The sequence below is a fragment of the Rhipicephalus sanguineus genome, chromosome 4 (genome assembly GCF_013339695.2).
Source record: "Rhipicephalus sanguineus isolate Rsan-2018 chromosome 4, BIME_Rsan_1.4, whole genome shotgun sequence".
NCBI classification, from domain to species: Eukaryota; Metazoa; Arthropoda; class Arachnida; order Ixodida; family Ixodidae; genus Rhipicephalus; species Rhipicephalus sanguineus.
The window spans coordinates 5944812-5971163 of record NC_051179.1 but is presented as its reverse complement, the minus strand read 5'-3'; the positions used below and the strand labels follow the sequence as shown (position 1 = coordinate 5971163).

At 45.5% G+C, this 26352-nt stretch overlaps 1 protein-coding gene across 2 annotated transcripts in view; it reads right to left on the bottom strand.

Moving 5' to 3' along the window:
• Window positions 1-3317: 3317 nt before the first annotated feature.
• Window positions 3318-26352, bottom strand: part of LOC119389323 (transcriptional adapter 2-alpha) — a 193802-nt gene continuing 170767 nt past the window's right edge. For both annotated transcript variants that reach the window (XM_037656528.2, XM_037656531.2), the window contains 2 exons: window positions 5739-5812; window positions 3318-3868 (listed from right to left, as the gene is read on the bottom strand). In XM_037656528.2, coding sequence (XP_037512456.1) covers window positions 3677-3868; window positions 5739-5812 — 266 coding nt within the window. In that variant the 3' untranslated portion in view covers window positions 3318-3676. The remainder of the gene's footprint in view (window positions 3869-5738; window positions 5813-26352) is intronic.

The window sequence follows — 26352 nt, the reverse complement described above, 5'->3', positions numbered from 1 at the left end:
CAAACTTTTTCACGGGAAGTTACTGATAAAACTATCTCGTGTGAGTCATGACTTCCAATAAAAAGGTCCTTACTGAACTGCAAACTCAGATAACTCGTATTTGAAGGTACGAGATCAAAAGGTGCTAAGTAGCGCACCGATTATGCGAGATAATGGCGTTAAAGAGCATTGACATTACGGTAGAAAAAGGATAATTTAATGCTAACGGACTCACGAGTCGACTCACTCAGACTCACTCAGACTCAGATTGAGCCGTGAGTCTGAGTCTGAGTGAGTTCGAGTGAATAAAATATTGGTGAGTCTGAGTCCGAGTGAGTCCGGTTGAGAAAAATTATAGTGAGTCTTAGTCCGAGTGAGTCCGGATGAGGAAAAGTTTGGTGAGTCTGAGTCCGAGTGAGCCCTAAGGGCAAAATATATTGCATGAGTGAGTCTGAGTGAGCTCCACAATTTTTGCCGACCTATGCGTTGATTGCAAAAGGGAACACAACAGTGTTGCGGCATCTTGATCACGAATAAAATTAAGAATGACACGTGTTCCGCTGCCGCATTCACGACGGCGTAGCAAAAACATGTGCTCCGTGCGAGCGCGCACGGTGTCGTCTGCTCCGCCTGACATAACCAAGATGGCGCCGGCGATTGCAACGGCGCCTGTTAGATGGCGCTGCTAATATCGCATAAGGTCTATTGGTACTATTTAACGGTTGCGTTCTCCAGCGGCTCCTAGTAGGTCGTCCTCTTATAACACCGCTCGCTCTCGGAGCCCGTGCTCTTGCCTTGACTGTCGCCATAGCGAATCGTCGCGGAGTCCCGTCCAATAAACCGCTTAACACCTGTTTGGCACCCAGGCGCGTAGCAGTGGTTTTGCCGATAGTGCGGTATGGCTAAGGCACTAAAGAACATACCGATTTCTTGCGTGGTGCGTACGGCTCACAGCTGACGGCAAAAACCCGGCGCTACAACGTCCACAGCAATAACACGTCGCTCGACAACTGCTGCTGTGCGAGAGCTGGCCAGCACTTTCCGCCGCCACGCCCCCACGAAGTTCTATGGATGGATGGATGGATGGATGCTATGAGCGTCCCCTTTATAACGGGGCGGTGACAAGTGTGCCACCAGGCTCGACAAAAAAAAACGTTACTTTTTTTTCTTAGCGTTGGCCTAGTGTCTTTACTTCAATTAAAACTATTTTACTCCAGATGAAAAAAAAAAAAAAAAACTTAAGTTTTCAGCTCCGTTCTCTGCCCTTTACGGCAGAATGTCCTTATTTTTTTTTCCAATATTTATTTTTGTCCTTTCTCTCTAGTTTTCTGCCACCAATACTCTGGGTGGATATCTCCACATTCAATCAGAACATGCTCCGCCGTTTCCTGATCTTCCCCGCAGCACGTACATTGTTCTTCTTCTTTACTGAATCTCGCTTTATAACTACCCGTTCTAAGGCAACCCGATCTCGCTTCAAACAGTAAAGCGCTTCCCATTGAATTGTCGTAAAATGCCTCCCTCCTTATTTCATTTTTGCCCTTTCGGTAGTTACTCAAAGCCGGTTTTTTCTCCATAGCTGCCATCCAGTAAATCCTCTCCACCTCTCTGATTTTTCGCTTAACGCTCTTTGTTGACATACTGCTTACACTACCAGCCGTATATTTACTAGTGAGCCTCCTAGTTCTTTTTCTCCACTGTGTGTCCACGCTGCATGCACGCAGGCACACACACACGCTTATACACACGTGATAAAGACACGCACATACGTACACACACGGACATGCATACACACGCGATACAGACACGCACACACATAGATACACACGATCATACGCACGGGATACAGGCACGCGCGCTCATACGCACGCGATATAGACACGCACATACATACACAGGCGCGTACACACGTGTTACAGACACACGTGCGTGGACATGCGAACAGACACGCACGCACTTACATACACATGCGCATACACACGCGATATAGACACGCACGCACATACATACATACACACGCGATACCGACACGCACGCTCATACATACATACACACGCGATACAGACACGCTCGCTCATACATACATACACACGTGATACAGACACGCACGCTCATACATACACACGCGATACAGACACGCACGCTCATACATAAATACACACGCGATACAGACACGCACGCACATACATACACACGTGATACAGACACGCACGCACATACATACACACGCGATACAGGCACGCACGCTCATACATACATACACACGCGATACAGACACGCACGCTCATACATACATACACACGCGATAGACACGCACGCTCATACATACACACGCGATACAGACACGCACGCTCATACATACATACACACGCGATACAGACACGCACGCTCATACATACATACACACGCGATACAGACACGCATGCTCATACATACATACACACGCGATACAGACACGCACGCACATACATACATACACACGCGATACAGACACGCACGCACATACATACACACGCAATGCAGACACGCACATACATACACACGCGATGCAGACACGCACGCGATACTGACACGCAGGCACATACATACACACGCGATACAGACACACACGCACATACACAGCGATACAGAAACGCACGCGCATGCACAAGTGATACAGAGTACAGACACGCACGCGCAGGCGCACGCATACACATACGTGCGTACACGCACAAACACCGCGAATACACAAACGCACGCACATGCACTCACCCGTTAACACGTGCGCACACTCACATACAAACGCAGGCGCACATATGCGCACATAAAAACACGCATACACCTGCACACACCCGTACACACACGCCTGGAGGGTTGACGCCTGGAGGGTTCATGGCGGGCGTGAGCAGCTGAAAGCGCGCGAAGTTTGCTTGCGCTCGCTTCTCGTGACGTCAGGGTCACCTGACTGGGAGCTATCGCGCGTCGCAGCCATTCAGCGTTGTGGATGCGCCGGCTCCGCGAAAGAGAGGGTGAAAAAAGAGGAGGTTGACGGCGCGGCGAGGATGAGCCGGCGTGGATAAAGGAGCGTCGCTACTTTCCAACATCAAGGGGCTTTATGTGAAACAGGCTTTAAGTGAGTTTATTTTTCTTTTTTTCTCTCTCTCTCTTTTTTTTGCATTGAGTCTATGGTAAACCGAACAACATTCCCATCTTGTTGGGCATGTGCAAGAATTCGTCTCAACGGGAGTTTGCTGTACATGCATCTCCACGCACGGAAACAAAAGTCAGTTGCTAGTACAACAGGCCTACATGGTTCTTTAGTTTGACGCCAACACCACAAGAAATAGAGAACACAAAAGCAGCATCATGGACAGCAGGTTTAATGTCTCAAAGTGACTGAGAGACGTCATCGTGGAGGGCTCCAGATAATTTCCACCACCTTGAGTTCTTTAATGTGCAGAGACATCGCACAGTACACGGGCCTCTAGCAAATTCCACTTCCAGTGAAACACGACCACCGTGGCTTGCAATGAATCAACAGCCACTGCTCCTTTTGTGTTCTGTCTCTGCAGCACTTGTCGCGTCAGCAATTTCCTTGTCTGTCTACCCTCACCCCCCCCCCCCTTTTTTTTTCAGTGCAGCTGGTTGAATTCTTATTGGTCATAATAGAGCCTAAACAAGGGTGACACTGCACAACAAATTGGAGCCCTTCTGGAGCTTAAGACATGTCTTTTTTGACAATGCCTTCAGCTAGAAGGAAGTCGTAAAGCTTCCTGGTCTTGTTGACGTCGATCTTGATGATTGCTCGTGCAGTGGCGAGGCGCAGTGAGCCCAGCTTCTCGTATTCGTTGATTAGCAGTCCCTTGAAGTGAAGGTACATCTCTGGTACGATACGGAGCCCTGCACACAGCTGAAACACATGGTGAGAATAAAATACAACATTCTGGGCTCACACTTTAAGCCCAAACCCCATATGCGCGAAAATGCACGCGACAGCGACGAGCGATGCTATGAGCGACGAAACGAGCCGTTCGCGCGACGTGTCGCGTGGTCGATTTCGCGCGATCGCTCGGTTTTTCAGATTTGGAATCCGTCGCTCGTCGCCCGGAAGTGCTGTGCTCAAGCAGCCAATAGCAAAACACCGGAACAAGATGCATCAGTGACGTATTCCTGATTGACGCCACTTTCTTATCGACGCGCGTCAACAACAACGTTCAATCAAAATGGCCAACGGCAACGAGCGCAACGTTGACGTTGTTGAACACGAACGTGTGTTACGGGACCTCAGGGACGGGAACTACAAGTCCCGCGCCGTCTGTGACGCGGCGTGGCGGCATGTAGCAGCAGTGATGGGATCGAGAAAAGTGCTGCAAGACAATGATAAACGTTTTATGTACAATTAAGCAACAAAACATCGTATTTTACATTGCATACCGCTGACCACGGGCCACTTTTGGCACGAGTAAACGCCCTCATGCCAGCAACAGTGGAGATCGCTCGACGAAGCCGTCGCGTGAATGGGGTTTGCCCATCCAAGCGACCGCTTGCGCGAAGACCATCTACGTCGCGTCGCTCGTCGCTGTCGCGTGCATTTTCGCGTATATGGGGTTTTGCCTTTAAGCGGTGTTCAGACGGGGGACAAATCCTCGGGGGATAAAGGCGGAGCCTAGTGACGTCAGCTCGCGAGAAGAACACTCACACGGACGAGGCGAAGGGAGGGGGAGATCAGTGTTACTAGACTACTCTGGTGGCTTGTACCACCCGTTTGACCAGCTGCTGAAGACGAGCTGCAGACGACCATGCAACTGGAGACTGGACACCCACTGCCGCTCTCTGCAGGAGCAAGTGCGACAGTGTTGTCATGAACAAGAGCCCGAAATTCCCCTATATCCCCCACCGCCGGGGGATCCTTTATTCTGTCAGGGAAAAGGTCCCCGTATCCTCCGAGGAGTCGTGGGGGGGGGGGGGGTCGCGCCCACTCACTAATCCGTGACGTCGCGGTCACGTGATTCGCGATCCCCCCGCGTCCCCCGCCGATTTCTCCCTCGTGTCAATACCCCTTTAAGGGGTATTCAGACGGGGGAGAAATGCTCGAGGGATAAAGGCGGAGCCTAGTGACGTCAGCTCGCGAGGAGAAGTCTCCACAAATGCCCCCTACTCACGCGGACGAGGCGAACGGAGAGGGAGACCAGTGTTACTAGACTACTCTGGTGGCTTGCACCACCCGTTTGACGAGCTGCTGACGACAAGCTGCAGACGACCATGTAGCTGCAGACTGTACACCCGTTGCCGCTCTTTGCAGGAGAAAGTGCAACAAAGTGGCCAAGTAAGAGCTCGAAATTTCGCTATATCCCCCACCGCCGGGGGATCGCTTGTCCTTTCGGGGAAAAGGTCCCCGTCTCCCCCGAGGAGGCGCGGGGGGGTCACGCCCACTCGCTAATCGTGACGTCACGGTCACGTGACCCGCAATCCCCTCGTCTCCCCCGAGCATTTCTCCCCCGTCTGAATACCCCTTTACTGGCTGCCTAGCTTTCTTCACCTGCTCAGTCTTGGTGCAAGATGATGCTGCAGTATATATATGTAAACACTGTGCTTACACTAGCGCTTTGTCAAAAATCTATTACCTTGTTAAAATCTGACAACAAACTGTAAAAACATGAACTTCACATAACACATTATCTTAGTATAATATTTTAAGCAACAACACATATATAATATTTCACATATAACTTTCAGAGCTCAGTTTATGGATCCTCTAAATGTCAAAGAATGCGACTTACCTCTCGCTCACGGATGTTTAGCTTCTCATAGCCAGGCATGCCTTCAATTTCAAGTGGTGGGGCCTTACGTCGTTCTGAGGGCACGAAAAAGTGGATGAGCATTCAAATGATGGAGTCGTAACAACACAGCACCAACAATCTGAAAAGAACCCATGTGATTTAAAGGAAGCTACTTTGTCACCAGAAATGTGATCCTGGTACTGACAGCAGGATCCACAATTAGTCTTTTCTACACATTGCGTAAAAAGTAGTAGCCACTAGGAACCACCCGTATGGGATTGCACTGAACATCTATTTTCCTAATGAAACTAGAGTTGACTTGCAGAAATGTGTCATCACAAACAGCCCTACCCAACTTTGTAGCTATGCCCACAGGCACAGACTTGGCTGTAGCCAACATTGTCCGTCCAACATATCGCCAATAATGGCAAGGATGGCTTGTAGCCAACGTTGTTCGTCGTACGTATTGCCAACATTGTATAAATATTGGCAGCTCCAATATTTTTGCCAGCCTTTATCGTTGGCTGCACCATCGTTTCTTTCATTTCCAGCGTTTAACGCTGGAAATGAAAACATTTTCCACTGAATGTGTAGTTTAACGTGAGGGTAGCTTTTGTGCACGTAAATAATGCATGTTGCCCACGCTTTTGCTTTTAGGCAAGCAGCAGGGATAATCAGCGTACAAAAGCTGAGAGTACACACAAGTTTATTCTGCATGTATACATATGGCAAAGATACTGCAAGTTTTGAAAATAATTTCGCATTTTCGCGCTTTGTTCTGCTGACCGCTTGCTGGCAGATAACAGCTGCACAGAACCTACACTAATTACCTTTCAATAACGTCCTTATATTAGAAATCGGGGAAACGGGACCACTCACAACACCACACAGCCTCCCTAGGTGTTAGCGCTTATTTGATTTGTCAGTTCACCGAAGGTTCAAAAAGGAAGTCAGTGAAAAGCGAAGCGTGATACAAAATGAAATAAATGAACATGTACACGTGAACAGACATTCGATACAGCCGAGATCCATAACCACCTTGAACTACCAGAAAGTTCATCGCCTATTTATTAATTAAAAGATGACTGCGGCAAGATCTTGAAAGTCTGCGACAACTTCACAACTAATAAAAATTTGTGTGTTACAAATCCATCATTCTTTGCGCGAATCCAGCGGCGAAGGGCAAATGAAAAAAGGGTGTTAAGCTGACGCACTACAACGCGAGAAAAGAACAAAATAGCACACGCAAATGCTGACAACATCGCTGAGGGCGAGAACTTAACCAACCTACTTCGAAGCGCACAATAAAGCCCCCCCACATCGGTATTCACAAACTAGCAAATTTTAAAAAACTTACGCGGTAATGTAGACAATAATAACGCAGCACACATTTCACTTACGAACGACCCGGAAAGTAACATGCGACGAAGGAGAAAAACGACTTACTGAACGCGATACGAACACAAAAATCCGGCGGAAAGTTTGCGAGTTGTCAGAACACATCGGCGCTCATCTGCGGATCGCTCTTCAAAGTCAAAACAGTCAGGTCCGATGAAGAACAGCGGCAGCTGCCTTCTCACTGTGGCATCGCCGTCGAACCTCGGTATCCGTAGGATCGTGGCCTCCTGTCTCGGTATCCGACTCCGTTTTTTCCGATGACTCTCGACTGAATACTGAGGGGCGCGCGCCCGCCGATGCTGGGAGCCCGAACGATGGGAAAGTAACCGCATTGACTGACGAAGAATAGCCGCCGGCCAGAAGGGGCCGAGACGCGTACGCATCTTCCGAGTGCCGTCGTCTCCCGCCATCTCCCTCCCCCCCCCCTCGTTTTCACAGGCATTGAAAGCGAACCGTCGTGGGCGGAGCAGCCGTCAAGTGACAAGTGTTTTATGACCAGCGACCACCGCGCTGCCCACTGCCGCGAGGAGAGGACGTGAAATTCCGAAGCAAAACATGGCGCCGCGCTGCTTTCTCCGGCCTCCGATCACCGAGAACATTTATTCAAAGTGAACACGTCTGGTCTTGTGAAGCGTTGAAAGTGCAAACATAACTCATCGATCATTTAAAGATTCCGCGGGCGATACCGTAATCTTGGACAGCACGTCGCTGTAGCGCGCACACAAAGAAGTTATAATCCTGTAATTCAACCAGTCGTGTAGCAAACACGAAATACACAGCGTGGTTGAAGTCACATGAAATGTTTGATTGTTTGCCGCTAATAAAGCCGTGAGAATAATTTCGGTGCGTGTGCGGTGCGCAGAAGGCGCACCGCACAGAGGCCCATTGCGAAGCAGATGACTTCTATTCTACTCCATTAACTCGTCATCACTATGTACAGCTTCAATCAATGTAAAAGTAGGGTTTTTGGTTGTTTTTATACAGTTGCGATGTACACGCTGGCTGTATCACACAATTAACGTTAACTTTCAACAAGCATTGCAAAGTGAGATTTTGTTTTGTGTTTCCTTTCTCATAGATGCATTTCCAACAGCGCGCAAAACTCAGTTGAGAACTTGGTACTTATTTTACATTGCTCAACATCTGTAAAACGAATTTTGTCCAAACTATTTTGCATATATTTTGTGCCACACTAAATGCCAACCTAAAAATCAAGACCCTGTGTGCGCCATTGTTCCCTTTCTTATAGATGTGGAATTTGCAGTTTTGTTTGTTGGCTGACAACGATGGACTGTTTTTGCCATCTTTATTACAGTAAAAGCTCGTTAATTCCACACTTATTAATTCGGAAAAGTCGGATAATTAGGACGCGTTCTCTGGTCAATGCAAGCATGTTTATTGTTTAACGGCATCACACTCTCGTTAATTCGGCCATACCTGTCCGCAACCCGGTTAATTCGGACGAACCTCTTAGTAGGTTGGGGGACGCTGCGACGAACCTTTGCCCCCCCCCCCCTTAATGGGGAACCCTGCGCACGCCTATGGTGATAAGTAACCAGAAATCTTCTTTGAGGTGCGCTGGATGCCGGACAAAGCGATTTTCATAACAGCGTGCATTCAGGTGGTGGCTCGATTCGGGCTAACCTTCCCTCAGTGATGGTAAAAGGGGAAAAAAAACATTCTTGCCGATTAATCATGCATATGCCTTGCCAGTGTTTTAAGACATGGAGCGACAACGTGTAAGTCTGGACAATATTGTCCGGCGCGTAGCATTGGCTGTCCAATATTGTTTAACCAGTCAGATTGACTGACATATATCCAATCTACTGCCATTACTTAACAATGTTGTTTTACCAACGGATAAGCTGGCCCAATATTGCCATCCATACGGCCTGGTTCTGCCAATATCGTATTTACATCGGGAACCATGGGCCAATGTTGCCAACCTCAAAGATAGCACGACCAATATTGTATGTTGGCTGGCAAAGATGGACCATTATTGGCATCCTTGTAGGCTGGTTTGCCACATTGCTAGAAGTGTTGTATGGCCATCATTGGGCCATCGTTACCAACTTTGTAGCTATGCCCACAGGCACAGAGACTAGTTGTCATTTGTACGGTACTCACGGATTCAAACATGTCTTTTTCAGTATAACAATGGCTATGAGAAATCGGCCGTGATAACTGCATCATGTCACTGCAAATCTGACCACTAAATGTAATGTTAGCTCTGACGTAAGTGTTTGAGTCGAAATTATGCCGATATGACACAAACTGTAGACAGTGTGAACGAAAATATGTCCATTACATAGCTCTGAATTTTCGTGTTTCCATCTGTGAGCACTGTGGTTCATGTGCACCACTTGCAAGTCAAATAGTAGCAGTTACCAATATTAACCTAAGTGAATAAAACAAAAGTTTTCTGCTTCGTTTTAAACACAGGCCCCCCTGCCTCGAAGTGTCTCAACCTGAGCTTGCAGAGTGCGAGTATATCAGAGCTGTATGAATGCCTTGCACCAATAGAGCAATAAAAATGCCATCTATGAAGGTATCAGTCAATTTTGTGGCAGGGGAATAAAAGCCCTCTCTAGGACATGTTGAGCTGACATGGAGGATTGCACATGTCAGGAAAATTTGGAATCTGCGAAAATTTAATGCCAAACTTGCGTTTCGGTCGTTGTAGTATCTTTTATGGTGCCATTCCAAATGCCAACGAACGCTGAGAGAAAAAAAAAGATGCCGTGGCTACATCGCCCTAAAACAGCGTTCTGAGAAAGGCCACAACCTATACTGAAACTCTACACTTGCGCATCACTTGGATAACCCGCAAAGGAGATTCTGTATGGTGTTTTTTGCCTCTTCTTCCACCACCTATAGGCAACACTTGATACCCAATTTATGTCGCTCAAGCAGTTAGAGGTCTTTCTTTTTCTTCTTCATTTCTAAAGTGACTGCAGCGACAGATGGCAGGTCAGTGGACTAAATGAGATTGTGAATGCAATCAAGCAAACACGATTGCTATATATCTAGCATACAGCACTTATAATGTAAGCATGTAGGTCACTGGAATCCCAGATATCTGCACTATAAGAGGTACCGCGCTATAACCAAAACAACATTTTTCAAAGGTTGCACGCATGCAAAACATAACGAACAGGTAGCCACACATGTTCTCGAGAATCGAGGCATGCGACTCGGGTGTAAATTTGCAAATGTTGAAAGGTTAACGTTGGCAGACCTATAACAAACGCAGGAGAAAAATAACTTGATGCCGATTCCGCTATTCAGCCCAATTGTAATGCACTAAAGCTCTCATCTGGGCTAGTTGGTGCACAGGTGCGCCAACTCCTGTCCACTTCCCTTCGTCCTTGTTCTTTCGCGCAACCCTACACTATGTGTTCAATTGTAATGCACATCTATATACGTGTGTGTAAACATGCGACGGTTGCTATGTTCTGCACATTATAAAGTGTTCAGCAATTAAACTTTCCACTTGTAGTCCATGGTGTTTTTCGTGCCTGTATTGTACGAAAGGGCCGACACCAAAGAAGGCATGCCAAGTTGAGTTGAGCCATTCTCTACTACAGTGTTGCTGCTCAGCCACCATATTTGCCTTGGTAACCGCAGAAGAGCTGCACAGCTAAGTTCAAGTTGACGGTGCTCGAGTATGAACTTGGAAACGGGAACTGTGCCACTCAATGATGCTTTGGTATCAGCAAAAAAATGGTGCGTGATTGGCGGCTAGAGAAGTGTGAAGAAAGCCAACCAAGGAATAAAAGCCTGAGCTTGGTTATTGGTGCAACGTGCTGAATGCAGGGAATTGTATACAGTGCAGTGGCACGTGAAATTATGCATTAGGGCTCAAGGCATGGACCTTCCTGGCGGTGCTTCAGATTTATGAGGCACAACAGCTTGGCCAGCACTACGTGCACGCAGCACTTGGCCAAACGCTGCCGGGCAGAAAATTTGGAGAAGGATGTGGACAAAAATGAGCACGCCGAAAATCACATTATCAACCTGGATGAAATTCCACTGTTGCATGATGCTCCAATAGAAAAAACTTACACTAAAAGGTGACAGGTCGGTGCTTCTGCAAACAACAGCATTTGAAAAATTAAAATATGCATTTTACAGTCGTGCTTGCTTGCCACATGGATGCAACTGTCACTGCTGCAAGTGGAAGACACTGCCCAACAACATCCTACCATACAGGCACCTGAGAAATGGGCAAAGAAATGACAGCCGTTTGGCTTGACAGAGCCAAACGACTGGATGGCTTCCTCCGTGTGGTCTGCTCATCATGGACATATTACATTAAAAGCTCGTTAATTGAGATTTCACAGGACCAGAAAAAATGTCTGATTATCGAAAGCATCAAGAAAACAATAAACAAATGTTGATTACATCAACACACTTTCATTTCCTTTATGAATGCGTAAATGCTGTACTTGCAGCGCAAGACATAATTTTCATCATCCTGCTACTTCTTTCGCAATGAGGGCAGAGGGCTCTCTGTTACATCGCATTCGCACGGGGTCAGCGCATACACCAGCATGACTCCACAAGATCAGACTTTCCGCGACGCCACTGTGCCCAGCTTGCAAGATCTGTGGTGACACCTAACATTATTTGCTTAAGTACAGTGAACTTGAGAAAGCTCGTCAATGTTTCCTTGAAGCACTCCCACATTTAGGCTTGCCACACGACAGTGTGAATGATATCGTGTTTCTGCGTGGTCAGTGGATATTCAGGAAGGAGGTGTCGCGGCTACTTTTGAAGTTTTTAAATGTTACAGACCTCGCATGTGACTGGTCATGAGTGACACTTATGTTGGGGTGTGGTGATCCGGCACAACCCTGTATGCGGGATAGCTCATAGGCCACCACAGCATGTGCATTCTTGATAGCCGCTCAAACAGAGCCTGAAAGGAGGAAACCAGGCCACTCTCTGAAGGCTACAACATCCTCATCACCATGGCGCAAAACCCCGATGTCTTAAGGGGGACGCGGCTTTCGTATTGCGAAAAATGGCAAAAAAATCGATTTTCTGAAAATCAAATTTTCAGTTTCTGGAACCCTTTTTCTATCTGATTCCAAAATATCTAAACTGAAAACCACCCAGAAGTGCTTCGAAAAATTTGTTTTGCCCTCCGAGGTGGCGAAAATTATTGTGGAAATGGCAAAAAAACAGCGATTTTCAAAAAACTGTAGCTCCGCGATGACGCGACCGCGAACCAACTTTTTGGGCTTGTCGGAAAGGGCATTTCTCCGTGTTCAAATTCCCCGCTTCAGCGGGCTCCTCCATTCAGAAAGAAGCGCACAAAAAGCAAACACTTGAGAGTCGTTCCGAGGCCTCCGATTGGCCGCGTCCGCCATGTTGCCCCAGCTCGCCTCGCCATTGGTCCGATGCTCGCTCCGGGAGATCGTCGTCTGCGTGTCGCGAGTTCATGGCTGTCGAGAATCGCGCTACTTCGTGACACGTTCGCAATAGTTCTGTGTTCACGGCTCGACGATCACTTAAGATATAATTACGCTTTAGTTTGGAGCTGCAAGAGGAAGTTCGATCTGATTACGATGGTGCGCCGCGCTCCTCGCAAACGCGCGTCTCGGACCGACTCTAGCGTTGACTTCAGCGTCGGATTCGCGGTTAGATGTTCTGTTTATCAGCACTTCTGACATCGTGACGAAGGCGATCGCGGGACGACTCTTTGTACTCACGACCACGCATTACGCACTTTGAAGCAACGGGCACCACGGCCTGCGCACCTACTGCTCGGAGTCGTCACTAGGCCTAACTCCGCTCACGGCGCCGTTTGGCGAGACGAACCTCGAACTTTGCGGGCAACAACAACGCGCTAGCGTGCTCGCGGCTATGTGCTTCTTCGCAAGCGAAGAAGCACATCGCTCGCCGGCACTTCGGAACCGCGGATGGGCATTTTACGCATCGGCAGTGAACTCAACAGCCAAGCTCGATCGTCAGACCCCACGGCCACGGACTGCTCGGAGCAGCGGTAGCAATTTCGCGCGTCGGCACCCGAAAATGCGATACAAAGTATACTGCGCGCAGATTTTTCGTCATCGTAGCTTTGCATTCGCGCATCGTCACCGAACGCCGTCACCAAGCACATCACGTGCCGGCTCCACGGACCCCGCGGCCGAGCACTTCGCGGTCAGAGTGCTATCAATAAGCACTAGTGATGTAATTTAGACGTGCTTGGAGCCGTGCTTGATATCGCCGCAGGCGTTTATGGATGTTCTGAAACAATGAAAGCCTCGTAGACTAGCGTTGCCGCGGTCGGCCGAATGATAATACGTTTCATACGCGAGAGCGGCAAAAGACCGTGTAGGAAGCAGGGGGACGAATTTTTATCTGCCCGACTCGCGTCATTGAATAAACTGCTCAAAAATCCCTGTGCCACTAATGTCTTGGCCATAACTGTTTGCTATTTGGAACGAAGGCATCGGCTATCACGGTGTGAGCCATTTTCTCTCACAACAAACCTTTCTCTTTATAAAAATTATTCTATGATTAATTGTAATCAATAAGCAAGACTTAATTATGCTAATTACAGCATAAATACAAGAAATATGTGTAATTATTTCAGTATATGGTCTTATTAGATAGCAATATCTCCTTCTCTGTCTTTTCTGTCACACCACTCCTTCATACAGAGAACTTGGTTTGAAATCCATACTGGTTTTTTTTAGATCAAAAAAAAGAAGGAGGTTATGAAAAAAGAACAAAGGCACACTGCAGAAAGGCCACATGTCCAAGAAGTGAAACACCATAAAAAAAAAACCAAGGATCACTATCTTTAGGTGTTTTAGAGAAGGCCAAACTTTAAACGCCGTTTTCTTAATACTGTTTTTTTGGCATCTTGCTCAGCTTGTGGAGCAGATATCTTGGCAACTACAACACAGATTTTGATTCCGTTTTTTCTTTTTCAATCCTTGAAGTCTTGTTGACAGGATGACATTATTCTTTACCTTGCTTAGGGCCTAGTTTTTTTTTGTAAGTGATAATTAGTGCGTGAGAAGTTCTGATGCAATACATGAAGCTGATGTGGATGTTATTTGTAAAAAAACTAAAAGCAATAGACAATTTTTAATAATGTCATCCTGTGTAGAGCTCTTTTGAGTAAAGATCAAAACCACTTGGACCTTCCTGGCATGTTTTGTTACAATGCTAGGCTTTTCACCAGCAGACTATGTCATCAGATCATGTAACATAGTGTAATTTGAAAACTACTCGACATATCGCAATGAAACTTTATATATAGCTATTCGAGGCACTCTTCAGTATGCCTGCCAAATTTCATTACTCTAGGTCAACAAACAAAAAAGTTTTTTTCGATCGCCACCTCCCCCCTTAAATAACCCAGAAACCCCCACCTTATTATGTTCCACCATGACCACCGCCACCATGTGCACGTGATGATACGTTTTTTTTCACCGGTAAACGAAATAAATTTGCCGCAGCCACTGAAGCCGTGGTCGCCAAGAAAGCGATTGTGGATGGTGACCACACCTTTTTTAAAGGGACACTAAAGGCAAATAGCAATTTATGTCAGAGTGAAAGTTCAATGAATGAAAACGTCTGAAATGGCAGTATTATCAAAAGTAGTGCCCTACTTACCGAGAAACTAAGCTAAATGTGTCACACGATGAGCGCCACGAGTGGGACATTTTGGAAGTAACCCCGATGATGTGTGAGAGTGAATACAATTAATAATTAGTAATCAAACTAGCTGCAATAAAAAAAGAACCTTCCGTGCATGAAGAGATGTAATAAAATGCTGCTTGTTCGTTTCTGTTTGATTCATGGAAAAAAGAACCTCTTTGGTGTAGCCATGGGGAACGGCGCGCATGGTTCAAAAGTTCCGTTTTCGCCGAACTGTGCTTCGCCCGGCCCCCTGCTTCGCTCACGCGGTCGCGTCTCAGTGGTAGTTTCGGTGTCGCGTGCTGTCACGTGTGTTTTGCACGCTCGTGAAAGTCGCTCTGACAGAAAGTTCGACAAAATACCGCATGCATGTGATGTTGGCGGATGCCCGAATGATGCACGCCGCCAGTGCATGCCGCCGCGCACTAAAGGCGGGCAACGTTGGGCACGGCAACAGTGACGTGTCAATACCGCTTTCAGGTAGGTGATTTGAAGTGCGCTAACGCAATGCGGACCACTAAAACGTGATTTTATTTCAAAATAAGCACTTCCTTGGCATAAAAGTAGCACTACGAGGTTTCTGGACCACTATTTCAACAATCAACATCGACTTAATATTTGCCTTTAGTGTCCCTTTATCGCCCGCGGCCAACGAGGTGTCACACGCGGAGGTAAACGCAAATAGGCATGAAGCGTTCAGGCTTTCTTGTCGTTACCGTACGGTTCTCAATGTAGACTGCGCCGCGGCGCTTCGGATGGCCACGAATGTGGTTTTCGCTCTTTTGCACCACACATATACAGCGCTTTGCGCTCGGTGGGATCGTCCGAATTAACGGGGCTGCGGCCGAACATTACCGAATTAACGAGAATTTGACACGATTAAAGAATGTATATGTTGCGGGACCGAAGAACCAGTCCAAATTATATGATTTTCCATATTAAAGAGTGTCGAATTAACGAGCTTTTACTGTACCGATGCAACGCTAAAGAAAGTAAAGGATGTTAATTGCATGCCTGCAGCAATTCCAGGTGGTATTCTATAACCTTTAGATGTCACCGTCAACTGCAGCTTTAAAGCTGCATTAAAGCCCTTGTAGGTGACGTGGGTGACGGAGAGCAAACATAGCCTGCAGCACATGAGCCATGTTTGCACCAGGTGGGTCAACGAAGCCCAGGCTGCAGTTTCGATGTTGACCATAACTGCAGAGTTTCGAAAAGCTGCCCTCGTTGCTTCTGTGCCTGACTAGGAAGCTGGTGATGATGTCCATGCGACCCTGCCTACCGTAGTGGCCAAACTGTTCAACAGTGCATCAGAGTACCAGGTTTTTGATGCATTCGAATAATGCACAGTGAATAAACTTTTTTAGAATGTCGAGTAACACTCATGTTTCTCTGTTCCCAGCATACCCAATCGAGCACTTGCAGTTTTTTAGAATATTCATAGTCTTCTAAAAAATATTAATCCATGGTTCTGGTTCAAGTTAAGAGTTACATTAGATACTATCGGAGCATGACTACTGGTTAAACCATTCCGCTGCCAGGTAGCCATGTTGGCTTGGTTACGGGAATATCAAGGAAATGGCACGTTGTGAAGTCAAGGTAGGGATGGAAAGGGGATACAACAACCTCGTTCGCTCCTTACAGCAGCAAGCGTGGCTGTGGTGAATGAGCGAAAGCAGCGATGGAGTCATATTTTGGTCTATCAGAGAGGCAAAGGCGCACGCCTCTGATCAGAACTTCATGCGCCGCAGCAGACACGCAAAACAGAATACAAAAAAAATAAATAAATAAATCTGAAAATCTATGGCAGCTGTCAGAACAACCCTTGTACCCATAATCGCACACGCTCCGCACGGTCTCTAAGCTCGAGAGAGTAGCGCAAGTGGAACGAACATGCCTCCAAGCAAAGAAGGGTGGGCACGGTCGCTCCGTACTCTTCAATACAGGTACCAACACAGCGAGGGGTGAAAATACATGCTTCTAGAAGGATTCGACGGATGGCAAACCTAGTAGATTCATGCTAAATCACACCAGCTTTGCGCTTAGGCGCGGATTTTTGAACGCATAATGGAGGAACGTACCAGGACGTCAGTAACAGCTAAAGGATTAAAGGGGTCGTGACCCATTTTCCGAAAATTTTCAACTACGTGTGTATTTGGAACAGGATAAAAAGTTGGGCTAATTGGTAGAAATGCATCCTTGAAGCAGCGCTAAAAGACAGAGACTAAGAAGGAACAATCACACAGGACGAGCGCTGTCTCGAAACTGAAAAATTTATTTGAAAAGATTATCCAAGAAAACAAGAACAATGAAAGATAAGGAAAAAACGTGTGCAAAAGCAAAAAACAAAAAGGGGGTAATCTAGTCACTGACATAAGCATTACTTCAAAGAACACGTGCTCAGCAGAAAAGAAAACTCTTTTTCTGTCAGTGACAATGATGCCTGACTGACACATGCATCAAGCATTCTTTTGATATGGAGGGCTTCTATCACCTCTCGAGTGACCTTGCATTTGTGTGACGACAAGACTTTCATACCTGAAAACACTGGAGAACAGCCACACGTGCAGCATTGCGACGCGAGATGCGAAGCATCTAATTTCTTCAGCGACTGGTTATGCTCCTTTCAAACGCACGAATAAGGGGCGGGTTCCGTACGATTCAGCAACTTCTAAGCTGATTAAGCGGGGTGTGGCTCTGCAGTGCCTGGATTCCGCGCTAAAGAAATCTAAACAAGTTAGGCGCCTTACTATGGCAGGCTTCCCTGGTTCGTTGCTTACGTCAGTGGTGGAAACCCTCATGCAGAAGATAAAAGGCAGCAAGCAACCGGCGATAGCTAGCACGGCTACTAGCACCGTAAGACCTGCAGTGGTTCCTTATCTTCATAAGGTGACCCACAACCTCAAAAAGGTGGCAGGCAGGTATGATGTCCCTCTTGTTTTTTTCTCCCCTGTGAAGCTGTCTCAGCTCTGCCCTCGCACTGCTGAGGGATCCACAGGCTGCAGTGTGAAACATGCTTCGGCTTACACTAAATGCGAGACAGGCGTTGTATACCAGATCCCCCTGACGTGTGGCAGGTATTTATGTTGGGCAGACTGGCCGCTGCATGAACGTACAAGCCAGGGAACATGACAGAAATCTAAGGAAAGAAAATGAACTTGCACACCTTCCCGCGGACTGCAAGGTCTGCAAATGTGAACCACGATTTCATGAGGTGACGATCCTGGGTAAGAGCAAGTATAGAAGTGTTTTATATCAGTAAGTTAGGTGATGAATGTAAAAGTGACACGTCCATACAGCTGCAGTCTTCAGGGATAGATTGTTTGAAAGGTGAGTAGGCTAGGCAGTGTTGATGGCTATTCTGCGCATGTGTGTGTCACATGTATACGGTGAAACCTCGGTGATATGAATCTCATGGGACCACCAAAAATATTCGTATCATCCGAAATTCGTATGACCTGAAAGCATGGAAAATTACCATGCGACAAAAGAAAGCTGGAGTACATTTTCATTTATTTTTTATCAGGACCGCAGCAACGTCAGGAAGAACCTTGAATGATTGTCAGTTAAGTTTTCAGATGTCGGCAATCATACCACCACTCGTAAATATACGGTCAGTACGCGCGTATTTAATTAATGAACCACGTGCATTGTGACCCGCGACAGCAGTAGCCCCTTCCAAATTTTAGTTTGCTTTTTTTGCATGACACCGCAGTACTGCAGCAAAGTAACAAAAAAAAAAGGTGTTTTGACGCGATGGATCAATCCCACAAAATTACAGAACCATGGCCCTCTGTTGTGGTTTTGTTATCGCATAGGTGTTGGGGATGTTTTTTGGGAGATTTACGACCGTGCCCGCACAAGTGCAACCTCAACGGTCGTGTACGTTGACGTTGTGAGGCCTGACTTCTTCGCCAAGACCGTCCTCGACTTCTTTCGGTCCTTGTCCACCTCTAGAAAAGTGTTTTTCTAACTACGTGATTCTGACGATTTGGCGGTGCGGCGCGCATGCCCACGCTTGCGTTCCCGTGCTCGCACGTGCTTGGCGCGTCTTCCGCGACAGCGCGGACAGCACCTCTTCGTACCTGGGCGGTAGCATACGTTCGTATCAAACGTCGCTGCGTGAAAATCGGTTCGCAACAACTGTACTCCATTACGCTGCAAGCCAATGGGCCTTGGCCAGGACCAACGAAAAATTCGTATCACATCGAAATTCGTATGAACTCTGATCGTATCACCGAGGTTTCACTGTATATCCCCATGTTTCATGCCTGAAATAAATCAGTTGGAAGTGCCGCCCTTTTGTCGTCCTGTTCGTCCCTCTTCTGTGTATGTGTTTTTTTACTAGCGGCAGTATGTCATACATCAATAAAGTTAATTCCCTCTCTCTCTCTTTCTCAAGTTGATGTATGTTATAAAGCGTGGTGGGAGAGTTAAATAACGACCGGGCGTCACACATTGCGAATTAGGTAACTAGTGGGCCGTTTAAAGCTTCCAACCCATTGCAAAGGGCTCAGACATAATTCTTCATCGTCATCAACCGTCCAATCAACAAAGTGCACATAATGCCTTACAGATGGCACCTCGCTTCTCCACAGAATGACGAATATAGTCATGGTGGGTGCTTACCAACTTCACAAAGATGATGATTTGTGGCGTAGTGGGTACGTTGCTAGTGTACTTGTATTACTAGCCACAAGAGAGTTTATAACAGGCTCTAGAAATACCGCTTTTCCAGCTTTCGCTGTGACTGTGCTGCGCTTTTCGCGCAGGCCTGGCATTTTTTTGTCTTTTGCTTTTGCACACATTTTTCCTTGTTTAGACTGGATGGGGCGTGCACACAGACAGGGACACAAGAAGGAAACCATGCGAACAACACAAGTGCCTTGTCTTGTGTCCCTGTCTGTGTGTGCGCCCCATCCAGTCTAAATATGAACCAATACCAACTAGCATAATTAGCCGTGCTTTTGCATTTTTCCTTGTTTTTCATTGTTCTCCTTGTTTTTTGGATGATCTTTTCAAATAAAATTTTCAGTTGCGAGTCGGCGCTCGTCTTGTGTGATTGTTCCTTCTTAGTCTGTCTTTTAGCGCTGCTTCAAAGATGTATTTGGAATCCTGGCTGTCCATTCAATAATATACCTTGACTTGTTTCATCCTCGAGGTTTTAACAGCTTTAAAAGCACAATTTCGATTTCCCAGCACGCGTTCCCCTCAACTCTACAGCTCATGTCTTCTTAGTCAGCCAATGAAAAGTCTCCATCGCTCACAAAACATGGCAACACCGCGAGGCCTGCTGGGCCATAGTTGACCGAGGTTCAGAGCATGATGCCATTTTGACTGCATAAGATGTTAGTATACCAACTCGCCCAGATCACCGTATTAGTTCATTTTGACTGCGTTGTCATAACGATGTCACGCACACAAACCATGCCAAGCATCCAACCTTACCAAGCTGCCGCGTCGTATGTTCGAACCACCATGGAGACATGAGAGGTCTCCTTCGAGGGGTGGCGCTGCATTATTCGGGTCTAGAGTTATTGCAACTCTAGGGATGACCATCGTTTGTACAGGTCGCGTGCAGTTGCGAGTACTTCTGTGCTGTGTTGCAGCACCTGTGTTGCTTTTGCATGTTTTCTTGCAGCGTGAATAGCTTTGTGAGCCTGTGATGAGCAAAAGGTGTTTTGTACTGCGCTGCAAGACCGCGTACAAGTTGTGTTGAAGTATTCACAAGTCCCATTCAAGTATTCATTGTTTTCTACCCCTAAAGACCACAAAAGACGGCGTACTCGACGCACAAATACATGCGAAGATGATTTGTTTGCTGTACAAAATTACAAAAGGAGTATTCACTGCACTTGCCCACGTGTATCGCCCTGAACCGATGTGGCCTAGCTGAGAACGGCATCTGTCGGAAACTGCTAGAAGCTGGAGCGGGCGCCATTTCTCATATTCCTCCCCCGTGGTTAGAACGCAGTCAGTGTTTTGAATGTGAGCTAAAAAACTGCTGAATCATTTTATTACTTCCAAGCTTTCATATCAATGTATTATCTTAGAGCAAGCAAAGCTAAGCGAAATGTTTACAATTTCAAGTGTCTTAAGATGATGTCACCTAGTTAGTGACAATGCCCGTGCCGCACTGCCGTTTTAGGAGTGCAAGGATGCTACGATTTCAAATGGCCATTATTAAATATAGCGTGAATATTGCGCCCAAATGTTTACGGATCGGCATACCCATTGCTTACTGAAGCAGTAAAAATTACAACTGGGCAGCTTAATTATCTTTTCACGACCCCTTTAAAATAAGGGCCATTTAACTGTCAAGAAAATTAACAAAAATTGACTGACTGTCCTCATTGGTACATTGTGAGCAGAGCTCAACCACTCGCTTCGTTCTATTTGGCTTCTGTGATCCTCTTCTGCAGCACAACCAAACACAAAGTTAACCCAAGGAATACAACCGGGCAGCTCCATTTTCTTTTCACGACCCCTTTAAAATAATGGCCATTTAACTGTCAAGATAACTAACAAAAATTGACTGATTGCGTTCATTGGTAGATTGTGAGCACAGCTCAACCACTTGCTTCTTTCTACTTGGCTTCTGTCATCCTCAACTGCAGCGTAACCAAACACAAAGTTAACCCAAGGAATACAACCGGGCAGCTTCATTTTCTTTTCACGACCCCTTTAAAATAATGGCTATTTAACTGTCAAGATAACTAACAAAAATTGACTGATTGCATTCATTGGTAGATTGTGAGCACAGCTCAACCACTTGCTTCTTTCTACTTGGCTTCTGTGATCCTCTACTGCAGCGTAACCAAACACAAAGATAACCCAAGGAATACAACCGGGCAGCTTCATTTTCTTTTCACGACCCCTTTAAGATAATGGCTATTTAACTGTAAAGATAACTAACAAAAATTGACTGATTGCGTTCATTGGTAGATTGTGAGCACAGCTCAACCACTTGCTTCTTTCTACTTGGCTTCTGTGATCCTCTACCGCAGCGTAACCAAACACAAAGTTAACCCAAGGAATACAACCGGGCAGCTTCATTTTCTTTTCACGACCCCTTTAAAATAAGAGCCATTTAACTTTCAAGATAATTAACAAAAATTGACTGATTGCGTTCATTGGTAGATTGTGAACAGAGCTAAACCACTCGCTTCGTTCTATTTGGCTTCTGTGATCCTCTTCTGCAGCACAACCAAACACAAAGTTAACCCAAGGAATACAACCGGGCAGCTCCATTTTCTTTTCACGACCCCTTTAAAATAATGGCCATTTAACTGTCAAGATAACTAACAAAAATTGACTGATTGCGTTCATTGGTAGATTGTGAGCACAGCTCAACCACTTGCTTCTTTCTACTTGGCTTCTGTCATCCTCAACTGCAGCGTAACCAAACACAAAGTTAACCCAAGGAATACAACCGGGCAGCTTCATTTTCTTTTCACGACCCCTTTAAAATAATGGCTATTTAACTGTCAAGATAACTAACAAAAATTGACTGATTGCATTCATTGGTAGATTGTGAGCACAGCTCAACCACTTGCTTCTTTCTACTTGGCTTCTGTCATCCTCAACTGCAGCGTAACCAAACACAAAGTTAACCCAAGGAATACAACCGGGCAGCTTCATTTTCTTTTCACGACCCCTTTAAAATAATGGCTATTTAACTGTCAAGATAACTAACAAAAATTGACTGATTGCATTCATTGGTAGATTGTGAGCACAGCTCAACCACTTGCTTCTTTCTACTTGGCTTCTGTGATCCTCTACTGCAGCGTAACCAAACACAAAGATAACCCAAGGAATACAACCGGGCAGCTTCATTTTCTTTTCACGACCCCTTTAAGATAATGGCTATTTAACTGTCAAGATAACTAACAAAAATTGACTGATTGCATTCATTGGTAGATTGTGAGCACAGCTCAACCACTTGCTTCTTTCTACTTGGCTTCTGTGATCCTCTTCTGCAGCGCAACCAAACACAAAGTTAACCCAAGGAATACAACCGGGCAGCTTCATTTTCTTTTCACGACCCCTTTAAAATAAGAGCCATTTAACTTTCAAGATAATTAACAAAACTTGACTGATTGCGTTCATTGGTACATTGTGAGCAGAGCTCCACCACTCGCTTCTTTCTACTTGGCTTCTGTGATCCTCTTCTGCAGCGCAACCAAACACAAAGTTAACCCAAGGAATACAACCGCGCAGCTTCATTTTCTTTTCACGACCCCTTTAAAATAAGAGCCATTTAACTTTCAAGATAATTAACAAAACTTGACTGATTGCGTTCATTGGTACATTGTGAGCAGAGCTCCACCACTCGCTTCTTTCTACTTGGCTTCTGTGATCCTCTTCTGCAGCGCAACCAAACACAAAGTTAACCCAAGGAATACAACCGCGCAGCTTCATTTTCTTTTCACGACCCCTTTAAAATAAGAGCCATTTAACTTTCAAGATAATTAACAAAACTTGACTGATTGCGTTCATTGGTACATTGTGAGCAGAGCTCCACCACTCGCTTCTTTCTACTTGGCTTCTGTGATCCTCTTCTGCAGCGCAACCAAACACAAAGTTAACCCAAGGAATACAACCGCGCAGCTTCATTTTCTTTTCACGACCCCTTTAAAATAACAGCCATTTAACTTTCAAGATAATTAACAAAACTTGACTGATTGCGTTCATTGGTACATTGTGAGCAGAGCTCCACCACTCGCTTCTTTCTACTTGGCTTCTGTGATCCTCTTCTGCAGCGCAACCAAACACAAAGTTAACCCAAGGAATACAACCGCGCAGCTTCATTTTCTTTTCACGACCCCTTTAAAATAAGGGCCATTTAACTTTCAAGATAATTAACAAAAACTGACTGAGTATCTTCATTGGTATATTGTGAACAGAGCTCAACCACTCGCTTCTTTCTACTTGGCTTCTGTGATCCTCTTCTGCAGCGCAACCAAACACAAAGTTAACCCAAGGAATACAACCGGGCAGCTTCATTTTCTTTTCACGACCCCTTTAAAATAAGGGCCATTTAACTTTCAAGATAATTAACAAAAATTGACTGAGTATCTTCATTGGTATATTGTGAACAGAGCTCAACCACTCGCTTCTTTCTACTTGGCTTCCGTGATCCTCTTCTGCAGCGCAACCAAACACAAAGTTAACCCAAGGAATACAACCGGGCAGCTTCATTTTCTTTTCACGACCCCTTTAAAATAAGGGCCATTGAACTTTCAAGATAATTAACAAAAATTGACTGAGTATCTTCACTGGTATATTGTGAACAGAGCTCAACCACTCGCTTCTTTCTACTTGGCTTCTGTGATCCTCTTCTGCAGCGCAACCAAACACAAAGTTAACCCAAGGAATACAACCGGGCAGCTTCATTTTCTTTTCACGACCCCTTTAAAATAAGGGCCATTGAACTTTCAAGATAATTAACAAAAATTGACTGAGTATCTTCATTGGTATATTGTGAACAGAGCTCAACCACTCGCTTCTTTCTACTTGGCTTCTGTGATCCTCTTCTGCAGCGCAACCAAACACAAAGTTAACCCAAGGAATACAACCGGGCAGCTTCATTTTCTTTTCACGACCCCTTTAAAATAAGGGCCATTGAACTTTCAAGATAATTAACAAAAATTGACTGAGTATCTTCACTGGTATATTGTGAACAGAGCTCAACCACTCGCTTCTTTCTACTTGGCTTCTGTGATCCTCTTCTGCAGCGCAACCCAACACAAAGTTAACCCAAGGAATACAACCGGGCAGCTTCATTTTCTTTTCACGACCCCTTTAAAATAAGGGCCATTTAACTTTCAAGATAATTAACAAAAATTGACTGAGTATCTTCATTGGTATATTGTGAACAGAGCTCAACCACTCGCTTCTTTCTACTTGGCTTCTGTGATCCTCTTCTGCAGCGCAACCAAACACAAAGTTAACCCAAGGAATACAACCGGGCAGCTTCATTTTCTTTTCACGACCCCTTTAAAATAAGGGCCATTGAACTTTCAAGATAATTAACAAAAATTGACTGAGTATCTTCACTGGTATATTGTGAACAGAGCTCAACCACTCGCTTCTTTCTACTTGGCTTCTGTGATCCTCTTCTGCAGCGCAACCAAACACAAAGTTAACCCAAGGAATACAACCGGGCAGCTTCATTTTCTTTTCACGACCCCTTTAAAATAAGGGCCATTGAACTTTCAAGATAATTAACAAAAATTGACTGAGTATCTTCATTGGTATATTGTGAACAGAGCTCAACCACTCGCTTCTTTCTACTTGGCTTCTGTGATCCTCTTCTGCAGCGCAACCAAACACAAAGTTAACCCAAGGAATACAACCGGGCAGCTTCATTTTCTTTTCACGACCCCATTAAAATAAGGGCCATTGAACTTTCAAGATAATTAACAAAAATTGACTGAGTATCTTCACTGGTATATTGTGAACAGAGCTCAACCACTCGCTTCTTTCTACTTGGCTTCTGTGATCCTCTTCTGCAGCGCAACCAAACACAAAGTTAACCCAAGGAATACAACCGGGCAGCTCCATTTTCTTTTCACGACCCCTTTAAAATAAGAGCCATTTAACTTTCAAGATAATTAACGAAACTTGACTGATTGCGTTCATTGGTACATTGTGAGCAGAGCTCCACCACTGGCTTCTTTCTACTTGGCTCCTGAGATCCTCTTCTGCAGCGCAACCAAACACAAAGTTAACCCAAGGAATACAACCGGGCAGCTTCATTTTCTTTTTTACGACCCCTTTCAAATAAGGGCCATTGAACTTTCAAGATAATTAACAAAAATTGACTGAGTATCTTCATTGGTACATTGTGAGCAGAGCTCCACCACTGGCTTCTTTCTACTTGGCTCCTGAGATCCTCTTCTGCAGCGCAACCAAACACAAAGTTAACCCAAGGAATACAACCGGGCAGCTTCATTTTCTTTTTTACGACCCCTTTCAAATAAGGGCCATTGAACTTTCAAGATAATTAACAAAAATTGACTGAGTATCTTCATTGGTATATTGTGAACAGAGCTCAACCACTCGCTTCTTTCTACTTGGCTTCTGTGATCCTCTTCTGCAGCGCAACCAAACACAAAGTTAACCCAAGGAATACAACCGGGCAGCTTCATTTTCTTTTCACCCCTTTAAAATTAGGGCCATTTAACTTTCAAGATAATTAACAAAAATTGACTGAGTATCTTCATTGGTATATTGTGAACAGAGCTCAACCACTCGCTTCTTTCTACTTGGCTTCTGTGATCCTCTTCTGCAGCGCAACCAAACACAAAGTTAACCCAAGGAATACAACCGGGCAGCTTCATTTTCTTTTCACCCCTTTAAAATTAGGGCCATTTAACTTTCAAGATAATTAACAAAAATTGACTGAGTATCTTCATTGGTATATTGTGAACAGAGCTCAACCACTCGCTTTTTTAAATGCGAAGCATTTCTTAGCGAGCCTCTGGCACTTTGAGCGTTTCTATCTACGTATCTATCTATCTATCTATCTATCTATCTAGCCGCCTACGTCTGG